The 17,034-nt window shown below is 41.1% G+C and overlaps 1 protein-coding gene across 1 annotated transcript in view; it reads left to right on the forward strand.

Moving 5' to 3' along the window:
• Positions 1-5,386: 5,386 nt before the first annotated feature.
• FBXO33 (F-box protein 33) overlaps positions 5,387-17,034 on the forward strand; it is a 32,004-nt gene continuing 20,356 nt past the window's right edge. The window contains exon 1 of the mRNA XM_010356640.2: positions 5,387-6,328. Within this exon, the coding sequence (XP_010354942.2) occupies positions 5,724-6,328 (605 nt within the window). The 5' untranslated portion in view covers positions 5,387-5,723. The remainder of the gene's footprint in view (positions 6,329-17,034) is intronic.

The raw sequence follows: 17,034 nt of genomic DNA on the forward strand, positions 1-17,034 counted from the left end.
AAAAAATAACAGATGTTGGCAGGGTTGCAGAGAAAAGGGAACACTTACACACTTTGGTGGAAATGTAAATTAGTTCAGCCACTGTGGAAAGCAGTTTGGAGATTTCCCAAAGAACTCAGAAGCACTATTCGATCCAGCAACCCCATTGCTGGGTATACATCCAAAAGAAAACAAATCATTCTACCAAAAAGACATACATGCTCACATGTTCACAATACTATTCGTAACAGCAAAGACATGGAATCAACCTAGATGCCCATCATGTGAACTGGATAAAGAAACTGTGGTACATATACACCATGGTATACTACACAGCCATTAAAAATAACAAAAATCATGTCCTTTGCAGCAACATGGATGGAGCTGGAGGCCATTATCCTAAGTGAATTAATGCAGGAACAGAAAACCAAATATCAAATGTTCTCACGTATAAGTGAGAGCTAAATACTGGGTACTCATGGATATAAACAAAGCAACAACAGACACTGGGGACTACTGGTGGGAAGGGGGAAGGAAGGGGGCAAGGTTTGGGGGAAAAAAAGAAAAGTTAAATGAAATAAAATTACCTAATGAATCTAATACCAAAATGGTTAAAAACGTTTTTGGGAGTAGGACTGACAATGGGAGGCAAGAGACGAAAATTTGTTGCTTTTCATCAACAGTACTTTTGTACTACATTTTTTCGTTACCATGGTCATGTATTACTCTTACGAAAAAAAAATAATGAATTTCTACTAGAAATTTCTTGCTAAAGGGTTAGATTTTAGAGATGTGAGAATCTTCCTACATAAACTGAATACTATGGAAGAAATTCCATAACCTTCAAGTAAGTGAATGAAAAATTTGCTTTATTGCCCTTGTGGTATGAAAGCATGACTCCCCTTTTAATACTCAATATAAATGAAGGACTGATTACCATTCACAGAGAATTCAGTTAAGGGCTGATTCACTTATAGATATCAAAATTTACTTAATACGTTGTAGCTTATAAAAGTTCCTAATTTGAAATAATTTATAAAATTTATTTAAGTGATCTGTTGCTATTCACAAAATAAGGAATTAGCATGAATACAATCCACTAAAGATTGTATATGTACTGTGCAACAAATGTAGAAAACAAATACTAACATATAGTCACATTAGACAATAATTAACTAAACAGATAACCAATTCTTTCCAACTATGGCAGACATCACAAATCAAATGATACCCCTTCCAGTAGAATGAGGACAACCACAAAATCTTTCTTAACATAGTACTTCTCAACCTCCAAAACTAATTACAGTTGGCACATCAAGTGAAACCCCTTTGGCCTAGAGCAAGACAACATTCCAATTAATGCTACTATATGAAAATATTCACATCATTTCTCCTTTTCAGCACCTAATGGGCTAAAAAGATTTTCCAAAGGATTAAATACTAAGTTTTGCAATGAGAATATTGCAGTAATTAGCCATGAATAATATATTTCTTCATGGCAAAGTCTTACGATTACTCAGCCAGTATGACCTGGAAAAGCTTGATGAAGATTCCAAATAACTATGGTACTCAGAGATGAAGACAGTAACATTAGCTCCTGCTTTTAGTTTTCCATTCTGGTCCCTATGCATCAAAGGATACCTGTGGATGTCCTCAAAACTCCAGGAAGAGGAGGAAGACGGCCAGAGGGAAGGAGGGAAGAAAATCCTCTCAGTGCTTAAGTTAGTTAGGTTAAACAACCAAAAGAACCCAATTAAAATGACTACTTGGAGACTGTGCCTTTTAAGTAACAGCCCTGTGAGTCCCATTGTGGGATCCTGCCTATAATCTAAGCTGCACAACTCCAACGAAGATCATTAGTCAATTCCTTATTTTAACTAGAAGTCAAGGAATTTTGTTGGTTGAATCACCTGTGTTAAACATAACATTCAGTTTTTAATATGTACTTAAGCAATAAAGGGTACCTCTGAAAACACCCATCCTCTTAAATAAAAGGGAAGAAATCAGTAATGCAATATAAGAAGCATTCAAGTTAAACCTTTTTAATTCATTTTTTAACTAAACGGGATGGATGGGGAAAAAAATAGCTCTGGAAGTGGACTTAAAACGCAGGGATTAGCTAGCAGGCCTAGCTACAGAGACAAAAAAATGGCTTTGGCCCACAGTTTTGAGAGCTTTGGTAAAGAATTTGAAATTTGGTGCCCTGAAGACTAAATCTGGTTTTGTTATGCCCACAGATCATTTTTAATGTAAATAAATTGGCAATCTGAAGGTTTAGCCTTTTTAAAAATGAGGATTGCAGTTACTTTTGAAAAACTAGGAAATCTGGAAACACAGAGCCCACTGTCCCATTTGTGAAAAGCATCCTCCTGTAAGACACAATCTTTCCATCTCCCTATGTTGCACAGGACCCAATTCTTCTCTCACTACACCTGTCTGATTCTTCTGAGATATGAACTATCAATCCCTGTTTATGGAGAGAGGTCTTGCACAATCAACTCATGAGTGGCTTGGTTAGAAAAAGTTGTGATATCAGCAACAAGCTGCATCTAGACTGACAAACCAATGACCTGGTCCTCTGTCATCTAGCTCACCATGGCAGACTTCCCCCTCTAAAGATGAATTCCCTTCAATCCCTCATTTCTTTTTACTGTAATATGATCACACTAGGAACACTTCAATCCATCAGACAAGGGTGACAGGAATCAGGTCCCCAGATCTATTGTCCCAGGAGGCTCTTGTGCCACTAGGTAAATTTATGGGTGCATGCTAAGAGAAAACTGGAAAGGTATTATGTCACCTCTACCTGTCAGCAACGTCTGAAACCCAGAAATCACTCAGAAAACAATATTTTTTCAAGAAATATTAGAATTTAGGCAATTTTCATGTTTATTGGTAGCCTTGAACAGCTTTCATGATGCAGCTAAAATAAAATGTCATGGTTACCTTTTTCTATTATAAAATTGCAAGTGATTCCGTACAATAAAAGTTATATTTAACCCAAAGAAAGTTGCCAAACTTAAGCAAAAATGGAAAAAAAGCTATAGTAAAGACATATTTAATATCCCAATTACCTAACTAGGAAAAACACTAAACTTAGCATGTTAGAAAAGAAGAAATATAAAAGTATTAAATGCTTAATTTCTCTCTAAAAGAATTAATCATAGTAAGTGTAACAAGAAAAACAGAACAGACCATTGACTATCAACAGGCAGGCATATCAATCCACCAGAGCACACATCTACCTTAGTGTTATAGTCCTATCCACCACTCGTTGCCTGGGTTTCAAATCCAAATAAGCATGGTGGTTGCTATAGTGACAATATGCCACTTTTGGAACCTGGAGCTTAGTACTACTAGGTACTGATGAGCTTCATAACGTCAGTACTTCCTCCCACACTCTGAATCATAGCTCAGATTTTATAACTTCACAAAATGCAATTCCATTCTGCCCTATATGAGTCCATTTTATTCTAGCAGTATAGAATACATGTCAAAAGAATCTAACTCAACATGCTAAATATACATTTAATTAATAGCAAATGTATTGGCCTGATAAGATAAATTTTGGGCAACCATTGGAATTCACTGATTTATTATTGAAACTGGGCAAGATTCGCAGCTAATTATTTAGCTTTCAGTTATTAAAACAGGAGTCCTACCACACTTCATTTAATAAGAAAGTTTGAAATTCTAAACTAATGAATTTCATTTATGGCAGACTGACATATTTTCATTTTACTCAGGAACCATTCTTAATAATTAAAGACTAATTATTAACGATATCCAAGGAGGTAGCTTGTTGCTAGCAAAATGCTAAGAAACAAGTATCAATCTCAAATTAGAGTGTATTTCTAGAATATTAAAAAAAAAAAAGTCAGAACTGAAAACTCTCATACATTGCCGGTGGGAATGAAAAATGATGTAGCCACTTTGGAAAAGTTTCCCAGTTTCTCAAAAAGTTATTCACAGAACTACCCTACGACCCACCACTTTCATTCCTAGGTTATCTAACCAAGACAAATTAAAACATACATCCACACAAAGACTTGTACATGAATGTTCACAGTATTCATAACTGGAAACGACCTAAATGTCTCTAAACTGGTAAATGGGTAGTGTTTCATCCTGCCGAACCCACGGCTGGGGTCGCCCTCTAAGTGTTCATTAAAATTAATAAGGTATAATTACCTAAAACTCTTGCAAGCAGGGGCTCGGAGAAGTAACCTATCACAACTGATAAATAACATCATGTTGTTGGCAAACTGGTATGTGCAAGGCATTAAGAAACATGAACGGAGAGCTTTGCCCTCAAAGGGTTAAGAACATCTAGAACGGGGCGGGGGGGGGTCTCCTCTTCCGGCTTTGGAGGCCCCCTCCGTCTGTCTCTGTAGAGGGGAGCTTCTTCCTTCCTACTTCTTCCTTCTTTCTTGCCTATTAAATTCTCCGCCCCTTAAAACAACAACAAAAAAGTCTTGGTGTTTACCACAAAAGAACGAGGCTGTTCCAAAATCACAGCCTCCCTAAAGCAACCCTCAATTATTACATAAAGAGGCAGCCTCCCTAAAGCAGCAACCCTCGGTTATTACATAAAGTCACTTAATCCTTTCTGACTTCACCACTCTTTGCAACCAGAGTTTACTTCGCAGGTAGGCTGTGGTGAAGTTAGGGACATGATTTAGACAATCTAAGTTAGGGGTAACAGGCAAAAAAAGAAGAAGAAAAGAAGAAAAAGAAAATCAAAGCTCTGTCATCACTGTGAACTTCTCTTCAATGAGACTTAAATCTCAGCCCTGGGAACAGAGACCCTTCCTCAAGCCCTGGAGAAGAGGCTGGTAACAACCTGCGGATCTCAGACTCATTTGCCAATTTTTTTCTCTCCCTTTGAATCCAAAGGGTGACGCTGTCCTCACTGCTTCCCCACACACTAGCGAGTGCGCGAAAGTCCACCTTCGTGGTCGGACCGAGGGGGCAGGTCCACTAGCGGCCTCTGCCACGCCCCACGCCGCCCCTCCCAGCACAGCCCGCTGGGGTTAGCCAGCCCGTCCTCCTGCTCCCTCTCACAGGCGCAATCTCAGGAATTCTTAACCCTACTTTGGGCAGGTGGGATGGCTGAGAAAGACCCTGCATGCCGCCACTTGGGCTTAGGCTCCTCAGCCCAAACTGAGAAACGTTTTACAGAGAAGCGTGACGACCTCTCGCAATAAGCCAGAGTACCGCCACCTCCATCCACGGAGCGCCAAAATTCACCGACTTACGGATGTGACTGGGCGCAGCGGCCGCCCTAAGCCGTAAGGGGCGCCAAGTGCTGGTTCCACCCCGCCCAGTGCCGCCCCGCCCCGCGGTCTGCGTGCGTCAGAGATCACGTGCCGCGTCTCCCGTCCCTACAGGCAATCGGGCGCTCCCCTCTTCCGGAAGTCGCGCTGGTGCGCGCCGGACTCCTCCCACCTGCGGCGACGTCAAGTTCAGCTCCTACCACTTCTCTGTGTCCCCCGACTGGCGCAGGGAGGGCTGCCTTTCCCTTACAGTATGCCTTGAGGCTTCCGGGCCACTGAACTTTAGGAGGGAGGGCATTGCAGTTATTGAGTGTGCCAGCCTCGGACGCACTTGAGTAGAGTTTGAGAGAACAGAGGCTGGCTCCGAGAGGCCACGCCCGCAGAGGCCTTTCCCCCTCTCTACAACTTGTGCTCTACTTGGTTCCGCCGAGACCCACGACGGTTCCGCCCCCTTCTTCCTTGTCATTGATGTTGTTGTTCTTGTCAGTGCCAGTGCCGCAGCCCCGACCGCCGGGAGCTCGAACCCGAGCCGGGGCCGCCCGGGTGGCGCGGTGGCGGCGGCTGCGGCGGCAGCAGCTGCGACGGCTGCGGGGGCTGCTCCGGGTACTGCGGGGGCGGCCGGAAGCCGGCACCCGGCGACGGGGCCGGATGGCTCTGTGCGGGCAGGCGGCGGGCGCTGCGTCGTTGCCCAGCGAGCTGATCGTGCACATCTTCTCCTTTCTGCCGGCGCCCGACCGGCTGCGGGCCTCGGCCTCCTGCTCGCACTGGCGTGAGTGTCTCTTCTATCCGGCCCTCTGGCCCCAGCTCCGCATCTGCCTCCGCGTCTCGCTCGCGGAGCAGCCTCGGCTGGAATTCCTCATGCGCAAGTGCGGCTGGTTCGTGCGGGAGCTGCGTGTTGAATTCGCCGCGGAGAACTACCTAAGCGGCGGCGGCCCGGGAGACGGAGGTGGCGCGGACACCGGGACTGGAGGGGAGGAAGTCGAGGCCCTGCAGCTCTCTGCTCGTTGGCTGGAAGTGCTGCGCACCTACTTGGAGCTGGTGCTTTGCGTCCTGGTCAGCATCCGGAACAACAGGTAGGCTTGCCGTGAGTCCCGCCCCGCCCTGTAACTGGAGGGGGCTCCATTCCCGCACCCCGACATAGATTCTGTGCGTAATAGGCGCCCGGCCAACTTCAGCGTTGCCTTCTTCAGTGACGGAGAGTGTTGGTTCTAACCAGGCGGTTTCCTTGAGCGGAAGGGCATAACGGGACTCATCATGATACTTCATAAACAGTGGTGGACTGGGTGTTTAACAGACACCACTTCTGGCGCCTTCTAGGCACTCATTCATCCTCTCGGTGGCCGTGGGATGGAGCTGACAGGCGCCGTCATTTTTCGTTTTATAGATGGGAGAGTTAAGGCTGGGAGGGTGAGGCCTGTGGGTGAGCCTTGGAAGAAACAAAACATACACATAACTTGATTTTCTGAGTCTGAATCTGTCTGTTAGAAATAGTTCATTGTGGGGGAAGGAGTACTCATAGGACGCTGCGTAAAAGAAATTTTGTAACAGGCGTTTTCTTACCAGAAATAGTTTCAGCTAACTGAACAAGGCCCGAAGAGAAGAAGGAGGAGTGTTTGTTAAAGGGATTGGGGAAGAAGTTGATCTTCAGGGTTGAAAGACCCTCCCCATACACCCCCACACTCAACAACTTGTCCCCAGTAGTTCACTTAAAAGTAACAGTCGGGCGGAGGAGGGGGGTGGGCAGCGAGGGAGTTGGCCAGGGTCTGCAGAGGGTAAGCTCGTAACTCTTCTGGTTTTGCATCAGGACTTCCCTGTAATTCTGGAACCAACACCTTATGTTCTGACCCAGTATCCCTTCCAATCATCATTTTTCTCTATCACCACCTCCAAAACCTTATTAATTTATATCTTCTGTATATGGATATTCTAAAGAACCTTACAGTAAAACTCTTATTAGAAGAAAGTTTAGAAGTTCACAAAAGGAGCGCCTTACATAGTAAAAACACTTCAGCAGTTTCACATTCACTGTGTTATTTGAGCCTCTCAGTGACACTGTAAGGCAGGGCAATAATTAATATCCCTGTTTTATAGAAAGGAAACTGACCCTTTATAGGATCAAGTGATTTGCACATTGCTGTACGACATAGTTTTTCTCCAAAAGTGTGTCCTTTTGCAGTAAATATACTGAACATTATGTTGAACAAGGTTAAAAGCAGTCCCTGGTTTAATGCTAGGAGATATATATAGATATATAGATATATTATAAGGTTATATATATATATATATGCACCATTATTCTGTGTCTTAATCCAGAAGTCAAGAGATAAGCATATAGCTCCAAGTTGTATCTGGGATATGCTCCATTATTCCAGTTGCCTGTGTGTGTTTCCCCAGCTTTTCGCCAGACATTCCATTTCGTTACTTTGGTTTTATCTGGCAGGAGAGGCCATTGAAGCTAAAAACAGGTCTTAATTAGGTTAGAGACTTTCTCAGAGTTGAATGTATCGCTAGAGGACCAACTGACCCAAAAGTTGCAAAGTTTCAGTCAGTGAGCACTTACTAATGAGACCAAGGTTGAGGGTGAATTCAGTGAGTGAGTACCAATTAGATTTTTCTGTACTGAGATCAAATTGCATTTTTATCCAACCATCCAAACAATGTATGTGCCTTTGACCCAAGTAAGAACAAGCCTTCAGCAGTGTCTAGTTCTTTTTAAGTATTTTAATAACTGGTTGGTTGGATGGGTGGATAACACATAGGCAAAATGGAGGTATTTCACATCTTTGTAGCTTAATTCTCCTGTCCTTCTCTTCCTTACCCCTACAATTTTTATTAACATCCCAATCTGCTTCTCTCTAAGGCCACCCATGTCTGCCCTTCTGGGTCAGCTATCGCTTCTATGCAAAAACATCACACCTGTCATCCCTAATTTTCAGGTTTGCTTGTCATCTACTATTAGCATGGTGCTGTATGTCGTGCTGCTTTGGTAGCATATTCATTCTGTGTGTCTCAAATTAAAGTGTAGTGTAATTGCATGTTGTTTGTACTAGTGATACATCAAAGGGTTTTTAAAAATTCTATTCATATGTTTGGAAATAAGTTAATCTCATCTTTATTGTTGAAAGTGTTTTGAGATACTCCAGTGATATTGGAAAAGTTAATATGAATATTAAATCCATAAATAGGACTAGTTTCCTTTAAATTTTAACAAGTCTGAAAATGTTTTAAACCAGGTTGTTTATTCAGTGACTTGTAAAGCCTATTATTTCTTTCTATAATCACTTAAACTATAGACTTGGGACATTTGACATTGCTCTTTATATTCCGAGTTAAATTTACAATGGTTTTGCTTTATGATCTCTGCCATTCTATAAGTAGAAAAGAGGGGGTGTGAATCATACCAGATCATAAGCATTCTGCTTCCAGGCTTTGTGCTGAATTCCTTTATGCAGTTCATACAATTCAGACTGTTATTTTGTTTTGTTCCAGTTATTTTCATGTCCCTCAGGAAAATAACTAAAAGTATAAACTTGAATTGTGGGAACTTTTCAAGGGTACTGATCTTCAGAGAGGACAATTGGTGTTTTGCTTTGCATGATTCCCGGGTTATATATGTACATGTATTCTCACAGTGATTATAGTTGCCATACCTGTATCTTAGGTTTTAGGAACAACTAATAAGGATAAAGAAGGTGCAGAAGTGCCTCTTTGAGGGTAAAACACAGTCCTTCACGTTTCAGAAATTCCTTCTCTACGGGGCACTAGGATACCTGTCTTCTTCATGAAAAGTAAGAACAGAAAGGCAGTAAGTACTCATTCAACTGTATTTTAGGTCACATAGGCTGAATTTCTTCTGTAGTCGTTCTATAAGAAATCGTACCTAGAAGTGCAAAACAACAAATCTATAAATGCATTTTTAGCATTCAAACCAGTTGTCAGGTTGAGTACTGCCTATTGAAATGCTGTATTTCAGACTCCTTAGGAAAAACGAGTTCATGGTGAGATTTATGATAATAGGTAATGGACTCAGTCACTAAAAATACCTAAACAGTAGCCACAGGCACATTGTCTTCATCTGGTTTGTGCTTTTATGGGCTGTATAAATGTTTTACATAAGCTCTTCTTGGGTGAAATGCTATTAGGGGGCAGTACTTTTTTTTTTTTCTTTTTTTAAGAATTCGTGTTGTTGACCAGGGTTAGTGGCTCACACCTGTAATGCCAGCACTTTGGGAGGCCAAGGCAGGTGGATCACTTGAGGTCAGGAGTTTGAGACCAGCATAGTTAACATGGCAAAACCCCATCTCTATTAAAAATACAAAAATTAACTGGGTGTGGCGGTGCACACCTGTAATCCCAGCTACTCAGGAAGCTGAGGCAGTAGAATCGCTTGAACTTGGGAGGCGGAAGTTGCAGTGAGTGGAGATCCTGCTAGTGCACCCCATCCTGGGTGACAGAGCCAGACTCCATGTCAAAAAATAAAAAAAAAAAAGAATGCATATTGTAACAGACCAGAGAAATTTTGTATAAGATTGATTTTCTTTTAAATATTCTGGGTATAGCTCTAACTGCTTGTATGTAAATTGACCATTTCATGACTCTGCTTATATACCCTGTAAGTGAAACAGGATCTATTAATAATGCTTAGATTTGGGTCTTGTTGATTTGGCATGCACAGTGAGGGAGAATCTTACCTTTGTATTGTTTCATACCAGGAAACAATAATAAAACCATTTAAAAATATTCTGAGACAGAATCTTGCTCTATGACTCAGGATGGAGCAATCGTGATCATAGCTCGCTGCAGCCTCAAATGCCTGGGCTCAAATGATCCGCCCACCCCAGCCTCCCTAGTAGCTAGGACTACAGGCATGCACCACTATGCCTGGCTGGTATACTTTTTTTTAATTTTGAGTAAAGACAGGGTCTCACTGTGTTGCCCAGGCTGGTCTGTAATTTCTGACCTCATATGATTATCCTACTTCTGCCTCCCAGATTACAGGTGTGATCCCCTGCGCCCTGCCTAAAAATGCATTTTAAAATGAGTTAAAAATTCTTTGGACATTTCAGATTACTACCTAAGATGGTAGAAAATGCCTTGAAGGTATTATCTCCAACAGTTTTTAGCCTTATTTTTCTTGAAATATTTCTCCTGTGGTAGTATAATAAATATGTATAACAATGTTTCATTTCTGACAGCTTACTTTGTTTCATTATTTACTTTAAAAAGCCCATTTACAGAATAATTATATTAAAATATACTGGCCCTGTGACCAATCTGCCCTGTCCAAGAATTAGTTTCCTGTAGCACTGCATTCCCAGCAGACTCCTTACCTAAAAGCTGACAAAGAGTTTCCTTAGGGATAGCCTCAAAGTTATTGAGAAGGAAGGCTGAAGAAACTAACCTCCTGGAAGGCTGTTTTGAGAGGTTTTAGGACTTTTTATTCCACAGCTGTATTGGCAACTGATACATGGAATAGGTTGTAAAACTCAAGGGAAAAAAAGTTAAAATTTTTTGACTGTTAAATGAGGGTGTTAAGCAGCTTTTGAGTGGAATGATTAAACATCTCCATTTTAATTTGTTAGTTCTGAGGCAGCCTTGGGAGAGTTCACCAAACTCGATCAATTTATTTAGGAGCTGAAATGATAGTTTTAGAAAATCTGTGGTTTTTTTCCTCCAATTATTGAGAGCGTACTATGTGCCAGGCAGGGAAGACATACTTCCTGTTCTCATGGAGTCATTCTAAAGGAGGAAGAAAGAAACAAGTAGACAAAAGAAAGAAAGATTATTTCAGGTTGTGAAAATAAAACAGAAGGATGTAATAGTGACTAGGTGGCAACATTAGGTAGTCAGGGGAAACCTCTTTTGAGAAGGATATTTGAGCTGCAGCATGAATGACCAAGAGTTGCCCATCTGAAGATCTGAGCAAATAGCATTCCACACACAAGAAACAGTAAGCACAAAGGTCTTTAACCAGACAAATCTTTGGTCTGTTCGAGCAGTAGAAAAGAAAGTGTGAGAGGGCTGTGGCAAGTGAGGATGAAAATGGTGCCATGATGAGTTCTGAGAAGCAGAAGGAAGGATTGGATTTATGTAGGCTTATTTAATGAAGTTTGGAACATATTCTAAGGATAGAAGAAGTCACTGAAAAAAATTTTGAGGACAAGAATAATGTGATATCATTTGTATTTTAAGACAATCACTCTGGCCATTTTATGAGCGACTTAAGGACCAAGAGAGAAAGTAGGGAGACAGGTTGGGAAGCTCTAAATTATTTGTGTTCATTTGATTTGGCTATGATCATTCATTAGCATTTGTGAGGAAAGGAAATAATGTTATTAAAAGAGTATAATGTGGATGTTAAAACATGATACTGAAAGTGGACTAAGAAGAATAGAACCAGCATGAGATAATTTCATGCAATGATGGTGGATTATTTTAGCTTTTATTAATTTAAAAAAGGAAAAATATTATATGTCACGATATCTTTTATGGCATTGGAAAAGATTTTAATGTGTTTAAGAGCATCTTTTTAAAGAACCATGTTCTTTTGTGTTTCCATAACTTAATTCTTCTTAGCTGTAATAACTCTAAGGTGGCTGCAGTTTGCATTTTTCTATTGTTCCTATGTATTAAAGAAATAATTTTGGATCCTCTGGAATGAAAAGAAACTTACCAACATTTACTACCATAGATGAAGTTCCCCAATTCTGACCCAGAGAAGAGAGAACAAGGTCATCAGGTCTGAAATCTCAAGCATTGGGTCACAATTGTGCTAAACAGTCCCAACAGGAGTCTGAGAAGAAGAAGAAGACAATAAAAAATTGTGATGGTTGTTTAATTCATAAGGAAATTCTTGTGCAGCACAGAAAACAAGATATCTCATTTCAGTGGAATTTTAATAAACATTTTTTTTGAGATGGAGTCTCACTGTCACCAGGCTAGAGTGCAGTGGCACGATCTCAGCTCACTTCCACCTCCCACTCCCGGGTTGAAGTGATTCTCCTGCCTCAGCCTCCCAAGTGGCGGGGATTACAGGCACGCGCCACCACGCCCAGCTAATTTTTGTATTTTTAGTAGAGATGGGGTTTCACTATATTGGCCAGGATAGTCTCTATCTCCCAAACTCATGATCCGCCTACCTTGGCCTCCCAAAGTGCTGGGATTACAGGCCTGAGTCACCACACCCAGCATACATACTTAAGTTGTTTGTTTCTGTTTACTGTTTCTACAGCTAATTTGACTTAGCTATATTAACTCTAATATAAGGTAGCTGCATTTTGCGGTTTTCCACTGGTACTATATACTACGTCAAAGAAATAATTGAGAATGGGATTTTTAGTTTTCTGGGAAAATATATTGTTTTAGAGGGATTCCTAATGTATAATGTCACTGAAAACTGGTCTGCCCCCTAAATTTGTGATGTGTGAGATGTAGCTAAATAGACTAATTTTTGTTGTGAACTAAGGTAAATATACTATTCAACAAATATTTTTGAATGCCAGACCCTGTTTTAGTATTTGGAGATATAGCAATAATCAAAAGGCCCTGCCATCATAGAGCTTTTTCTTATGGAAAAGAAGACAGAAAACACATTAAGTGAAATTATAGTGTCTCAGTTGGTAATATATGCTACGAAGAAATATAAATCAGTGAAGGGAGATGAGAATGGTGGACTTAGGAGTGTTGCTATTTAAAATAGGGAAGTTAAGGAAGGTCTCAACTGCTGAAGTGATATTTGAAGGTAGGGAGGGAGCAAGCCGTGTGTCTCTTTGGGGCAAGTGATTCCAGACAGAAGTAGCACTAAGTGGAGTAGCTCTGTAGTGCAAGTACGACATGTTTTAAAGACAGCATGGTGAAAACCATTATCCTAAGCTAACACAGAAACAGAAAACCAAATACCACACATTCTCACTTACAAGTAGGAGCTAAACATTGAGTACACATAGTTATAAAAATAGGAACAGTAGACACTGGGGAATACGGGAGTGGAGAGGGAGGCAGCAGGGTAACAGTTGGATACTATGCTCACTCCTGGGTGATGGATTCATTTTTACCTCAGACCTCAGCATTACACAATATACCTTTGTAACAAACCTGTACATGTACCCCCTGATTCTGAAATAAAAGTTGTTGTAATTTTTTTACAAAGAAATAGAACATTGCTAGAGCCCTAGAAGTTCCCTTTGTGCCCCCTACCAGTTACCACTCCCTTACCTCAAAGGTAGCCATTATCCTGACTTCTTTTTTTTTTTTTTTTTTTTTTTTTTGAGACGGAGTCTCGCTCTGTCGCCCAGTCTGGAGTACAGTGGCGCGATCTCGGCTCACTGCAAGCTCCGCCTCCCGGGTTCACGCCATTCTCCTGCCTCAGCCTCCCGAGTAGCTGGGACTACAAGCGCCCGCCACCTCGCCCGGCTAGTTTTTTGTATTTTTTTTTTTTAGTAGAGACGGGGTTTCACCGTGTTAGCCAGGATGGTCTCGATCTCCTGACCTCGTGATCCGCCCGTCTCAGCCTCCCAAAGTGCTGGGATTACAGGCTTGAGCCACCGCGCCTGGCCTATCCTGACTTCTAACACCGTGAGTTAGTTTTACCTCTTTTTGGATTTCATATAAGTGAGATTATACCGTATGTTATCTTTAGAGTCTGACCTCTGTTGCTCAATGTTGTATGTCTGAGACCTCAATATAATAGTTGTTCATTAATTGTCATTGATGAGTAGACCGTAATTTATTGTATTGCTGATGGACATATGAATTGTTCCCAGTTTTTGTATTTAATGATCATTGCTGCTATCTTTATACATATTTGTGCACTTCTTTTTAGTGCATTAATGTAGTCATTCATATTGGACTTATACCTAGGAATGAAATTTCTGGATCATAACATATACATGTGCTCAGCTTTAGTAGAAATAACCAAAAAACTTTTCAAAATGAGTTGTCTATTTGATACTCTCATCAGTAATATATATGAGTTCCAGTTTTTCCAGTCTTACTAACGTGTTAGCAAGTGTCAGTGTTTTTAATTTCAAGTGTATTACATTGTACTTTTAATTTGTATTTTTCTGATAACTTTTTATATGTCCTAAATGAGTCCTTTGATAGTTGTAGTTATTACAAAATTCTGTCATTATATTAAGCTCTTTTTTTTTTTTTTGAGATGGAGTCTCACTCTGTCACCCAGGCTGGAGTGCAATGGTGTGGTTTCGGCTCACTGCAACCTCCGCTTCCCAGGTTTAAGCAATTCTCCTGCCTCAGCCTCCCAAGTAACTGGAACTGTAGGCACATGCCACCACACCCAGCTAATTTTTGTATTTTTAGTAGAGACGGGGTTTCACTACGTTGGCCAGGCTGGTCTCAAACTCCTGACCTTGTGGTCCACCCGCCTCGGCTTCCCAAAGTGCTAGGATTACAGGCATGAGCCACCGCGCCAAGCCTTAAGCATTTTTTAATATTTAGAAGTTAATTTTAAAAATTCCAGTTTATCGTTTTGTTCCTTTATGGGTAGAGATTTTTGTGTTCTATTGAAACAAAAACTTTGTTAGAAAAAAATCTGCAAAGTCAAAAAGATACTCTCTTATGTCACCATTTAGAAGCTTTATTGTTTTACACTCTACCTGGTAATAAATTCTTATGAAGGGTGAAAAAAGAAAAAGACACAGCATGGAAAGCAATGAAATGTCGAAGAGGTCAGCCAGGTAAGGGGGAAGGTGATATGGAAATCTGTAGGCATTTGTGAGGCTCTTGTAAGGACTTTGACTTATACTCTTAGATGAGGTGCCATGAGAGGGTTTTGAGCCAAGACAGTGATGTGATCTGACATTTCAAAAGGATCAGTCTGTCTAATGTGTTAGGAATAGCTTGTAGTAGGGCAAGGGTGGAAGCAATAAGCAGAGTTAGGAGATTGTTGCAATAATCCAGGCAAGAAGTAATGGTGGCTTAGACGAGGGCATGAGCAACAGAAATGATGAGTAGTCTGATTCTGTACTTACTTTGTTTTTTGTTTTATTGTTTTATTGGAGATAGAGTCTAGCTCTGTCGCCCAGGCTGGAACACAGTGGCGCAATATTGGCTCTCTGCAACCTCCGCCTCCTGGGTTCAAGCAATTCTCCTGCCTCAGTCTCCTGAGTAGCTGAGACTACAGGCGCATGTCACCAAGGCCGACTAATTTTTGTGTTTTTAGTAAAGACGGAGTTTCACCATGTTGCCCAGGGTGATCTCGCACTCCTGAGCTCAGGCAATCCACCTGCCTCAGCCTCGCAAAGTGCGGAGATTACAGGCGTGAGCCACTGTGCCTGGTCTGTATTTATTTTTAGCTGGAGGTTTTCTAGAAGTGGAATAAAGTACAAAAAGTTAGATATGATGTTCTAACATTACAATGCCCTTCTAGTTGCTTTTCCCTAAATACATCTAAAAATATTTTTCCACTTTTTGGTTGTTCTTTCTTGTGTGTGTTTGTGTGTGTGTGTGTGTGTATGATTTGTACTAAAAAAAAAAGCTAGGGTTTAGATACAGTTTATTATCTGAAAACATAACTTACTTTGGTGTTTAACTCCTTTACCACCAAGCACTTGTACAGCAGTGCTCTGTTCATATTGTGTTATATAAATTTGGCTTAGTCTGTGTAATTGCCCCCAGAAACTTCCTGGTCTTCGTTACTGTGGTCACCTGAAATTTTCATTTTTCTTCTTTTTTCTCTTTCACTTTTCTGCTTCGTATAAACTCATTACTCCCTGAAATTTGCCTAGGTCTAACCTTCATATGAGCTGTGGACTCATATGAAGTCCATATGTGGTAGGACTGAGCAGAAAGGAAGAAGCCAATGGTATTCCCTATGTGGATTTTTTCCTCTCCTTTCATCCAAATCAGTGATCTAATCACCTGTGACACTAGACCAAGGTAATTATGTTTTTCCATGCAGATGCTCATCACGTGTACTCCTTAAGTTGAACCAAATAAGGGAGGAAATAAGGGCCAGAGTTGGGCTACCTTTTAATCTGGTTTGTTACTCAACTGTTGCTGATAACTTCAAAAATGAAACCTACTTTTCAAAACCTCAAAAGGACAATTTTTGATCAAGGAAAAGAAGAGGAAACATAGTAACCTGAGGCAAGAGTCTTTGATCTTAACCCCACCTTCGCAAGCCACCCACCTTCATACCGATGTCCTATTAGAATCCACACACAGACCACAGGAGTCACCACCACGGTCACAGGGCTGGGTAATGCCCATTCATAGTGCCATGCTTCAGAGGACTGAGTGGATGTGTTCTTGACGTCCCTTAAAATCCTAAACTAGCTTTCCTATATTAACAGCAGTATTCAGCAACTCTAGGATTTAGGCTTTTTTATTATTTCTATTTTACAGATGGTGAAACTGAAGCACAGAGTAATTAAGTGAAATTATTAGGGTTACACAATTAGAGAAGTGACTGCCTTGTTTTCTAATTTTACTTGTGAAATTTTTAAGAAACACAAAAACTAGACACACGAACCCCCATTAATACCATCACTCAGATTCAGTAATTTGAAGATTTTACCACGTTTGCTTGCTTGCTTTTTTTTTTCTTAGACGGAATTTCGCTCTGTGCCCCAGGCTGGAGTACAGTGGTGCAGTCTCGGCTCACTACAAGCTCTGCCTCCTGGGTTCACACCATTCTCCTGCCTCAGCCTCCTGAGTAGCTGGGACTACAGGCGCCTGCCACCATGCCCAGTTAATTTTTTGTATTTTCATTAGAGACAGAGTTTCGCTGTGTTAGCCAGGTTGGTCTCGATCTCCTGAC

The sequence above is a fragment of the Rhinopithecus roxellana genome, chromosome 5 (genome assembly GCF_007565055.1).
Source record: "Rhinopithecus roxellana isolate Shanxi Qingling chromosome 5, ASM756505v1, whole genome shotgun sequence".
Taxonomy (NCBI): domain Eukaryota; kingdom Metazoa; phylum Chordata; class Mammalia; order Primates; family Cercopithecidae; genus Rhinopithecus; species Rhinopithecus roxellana.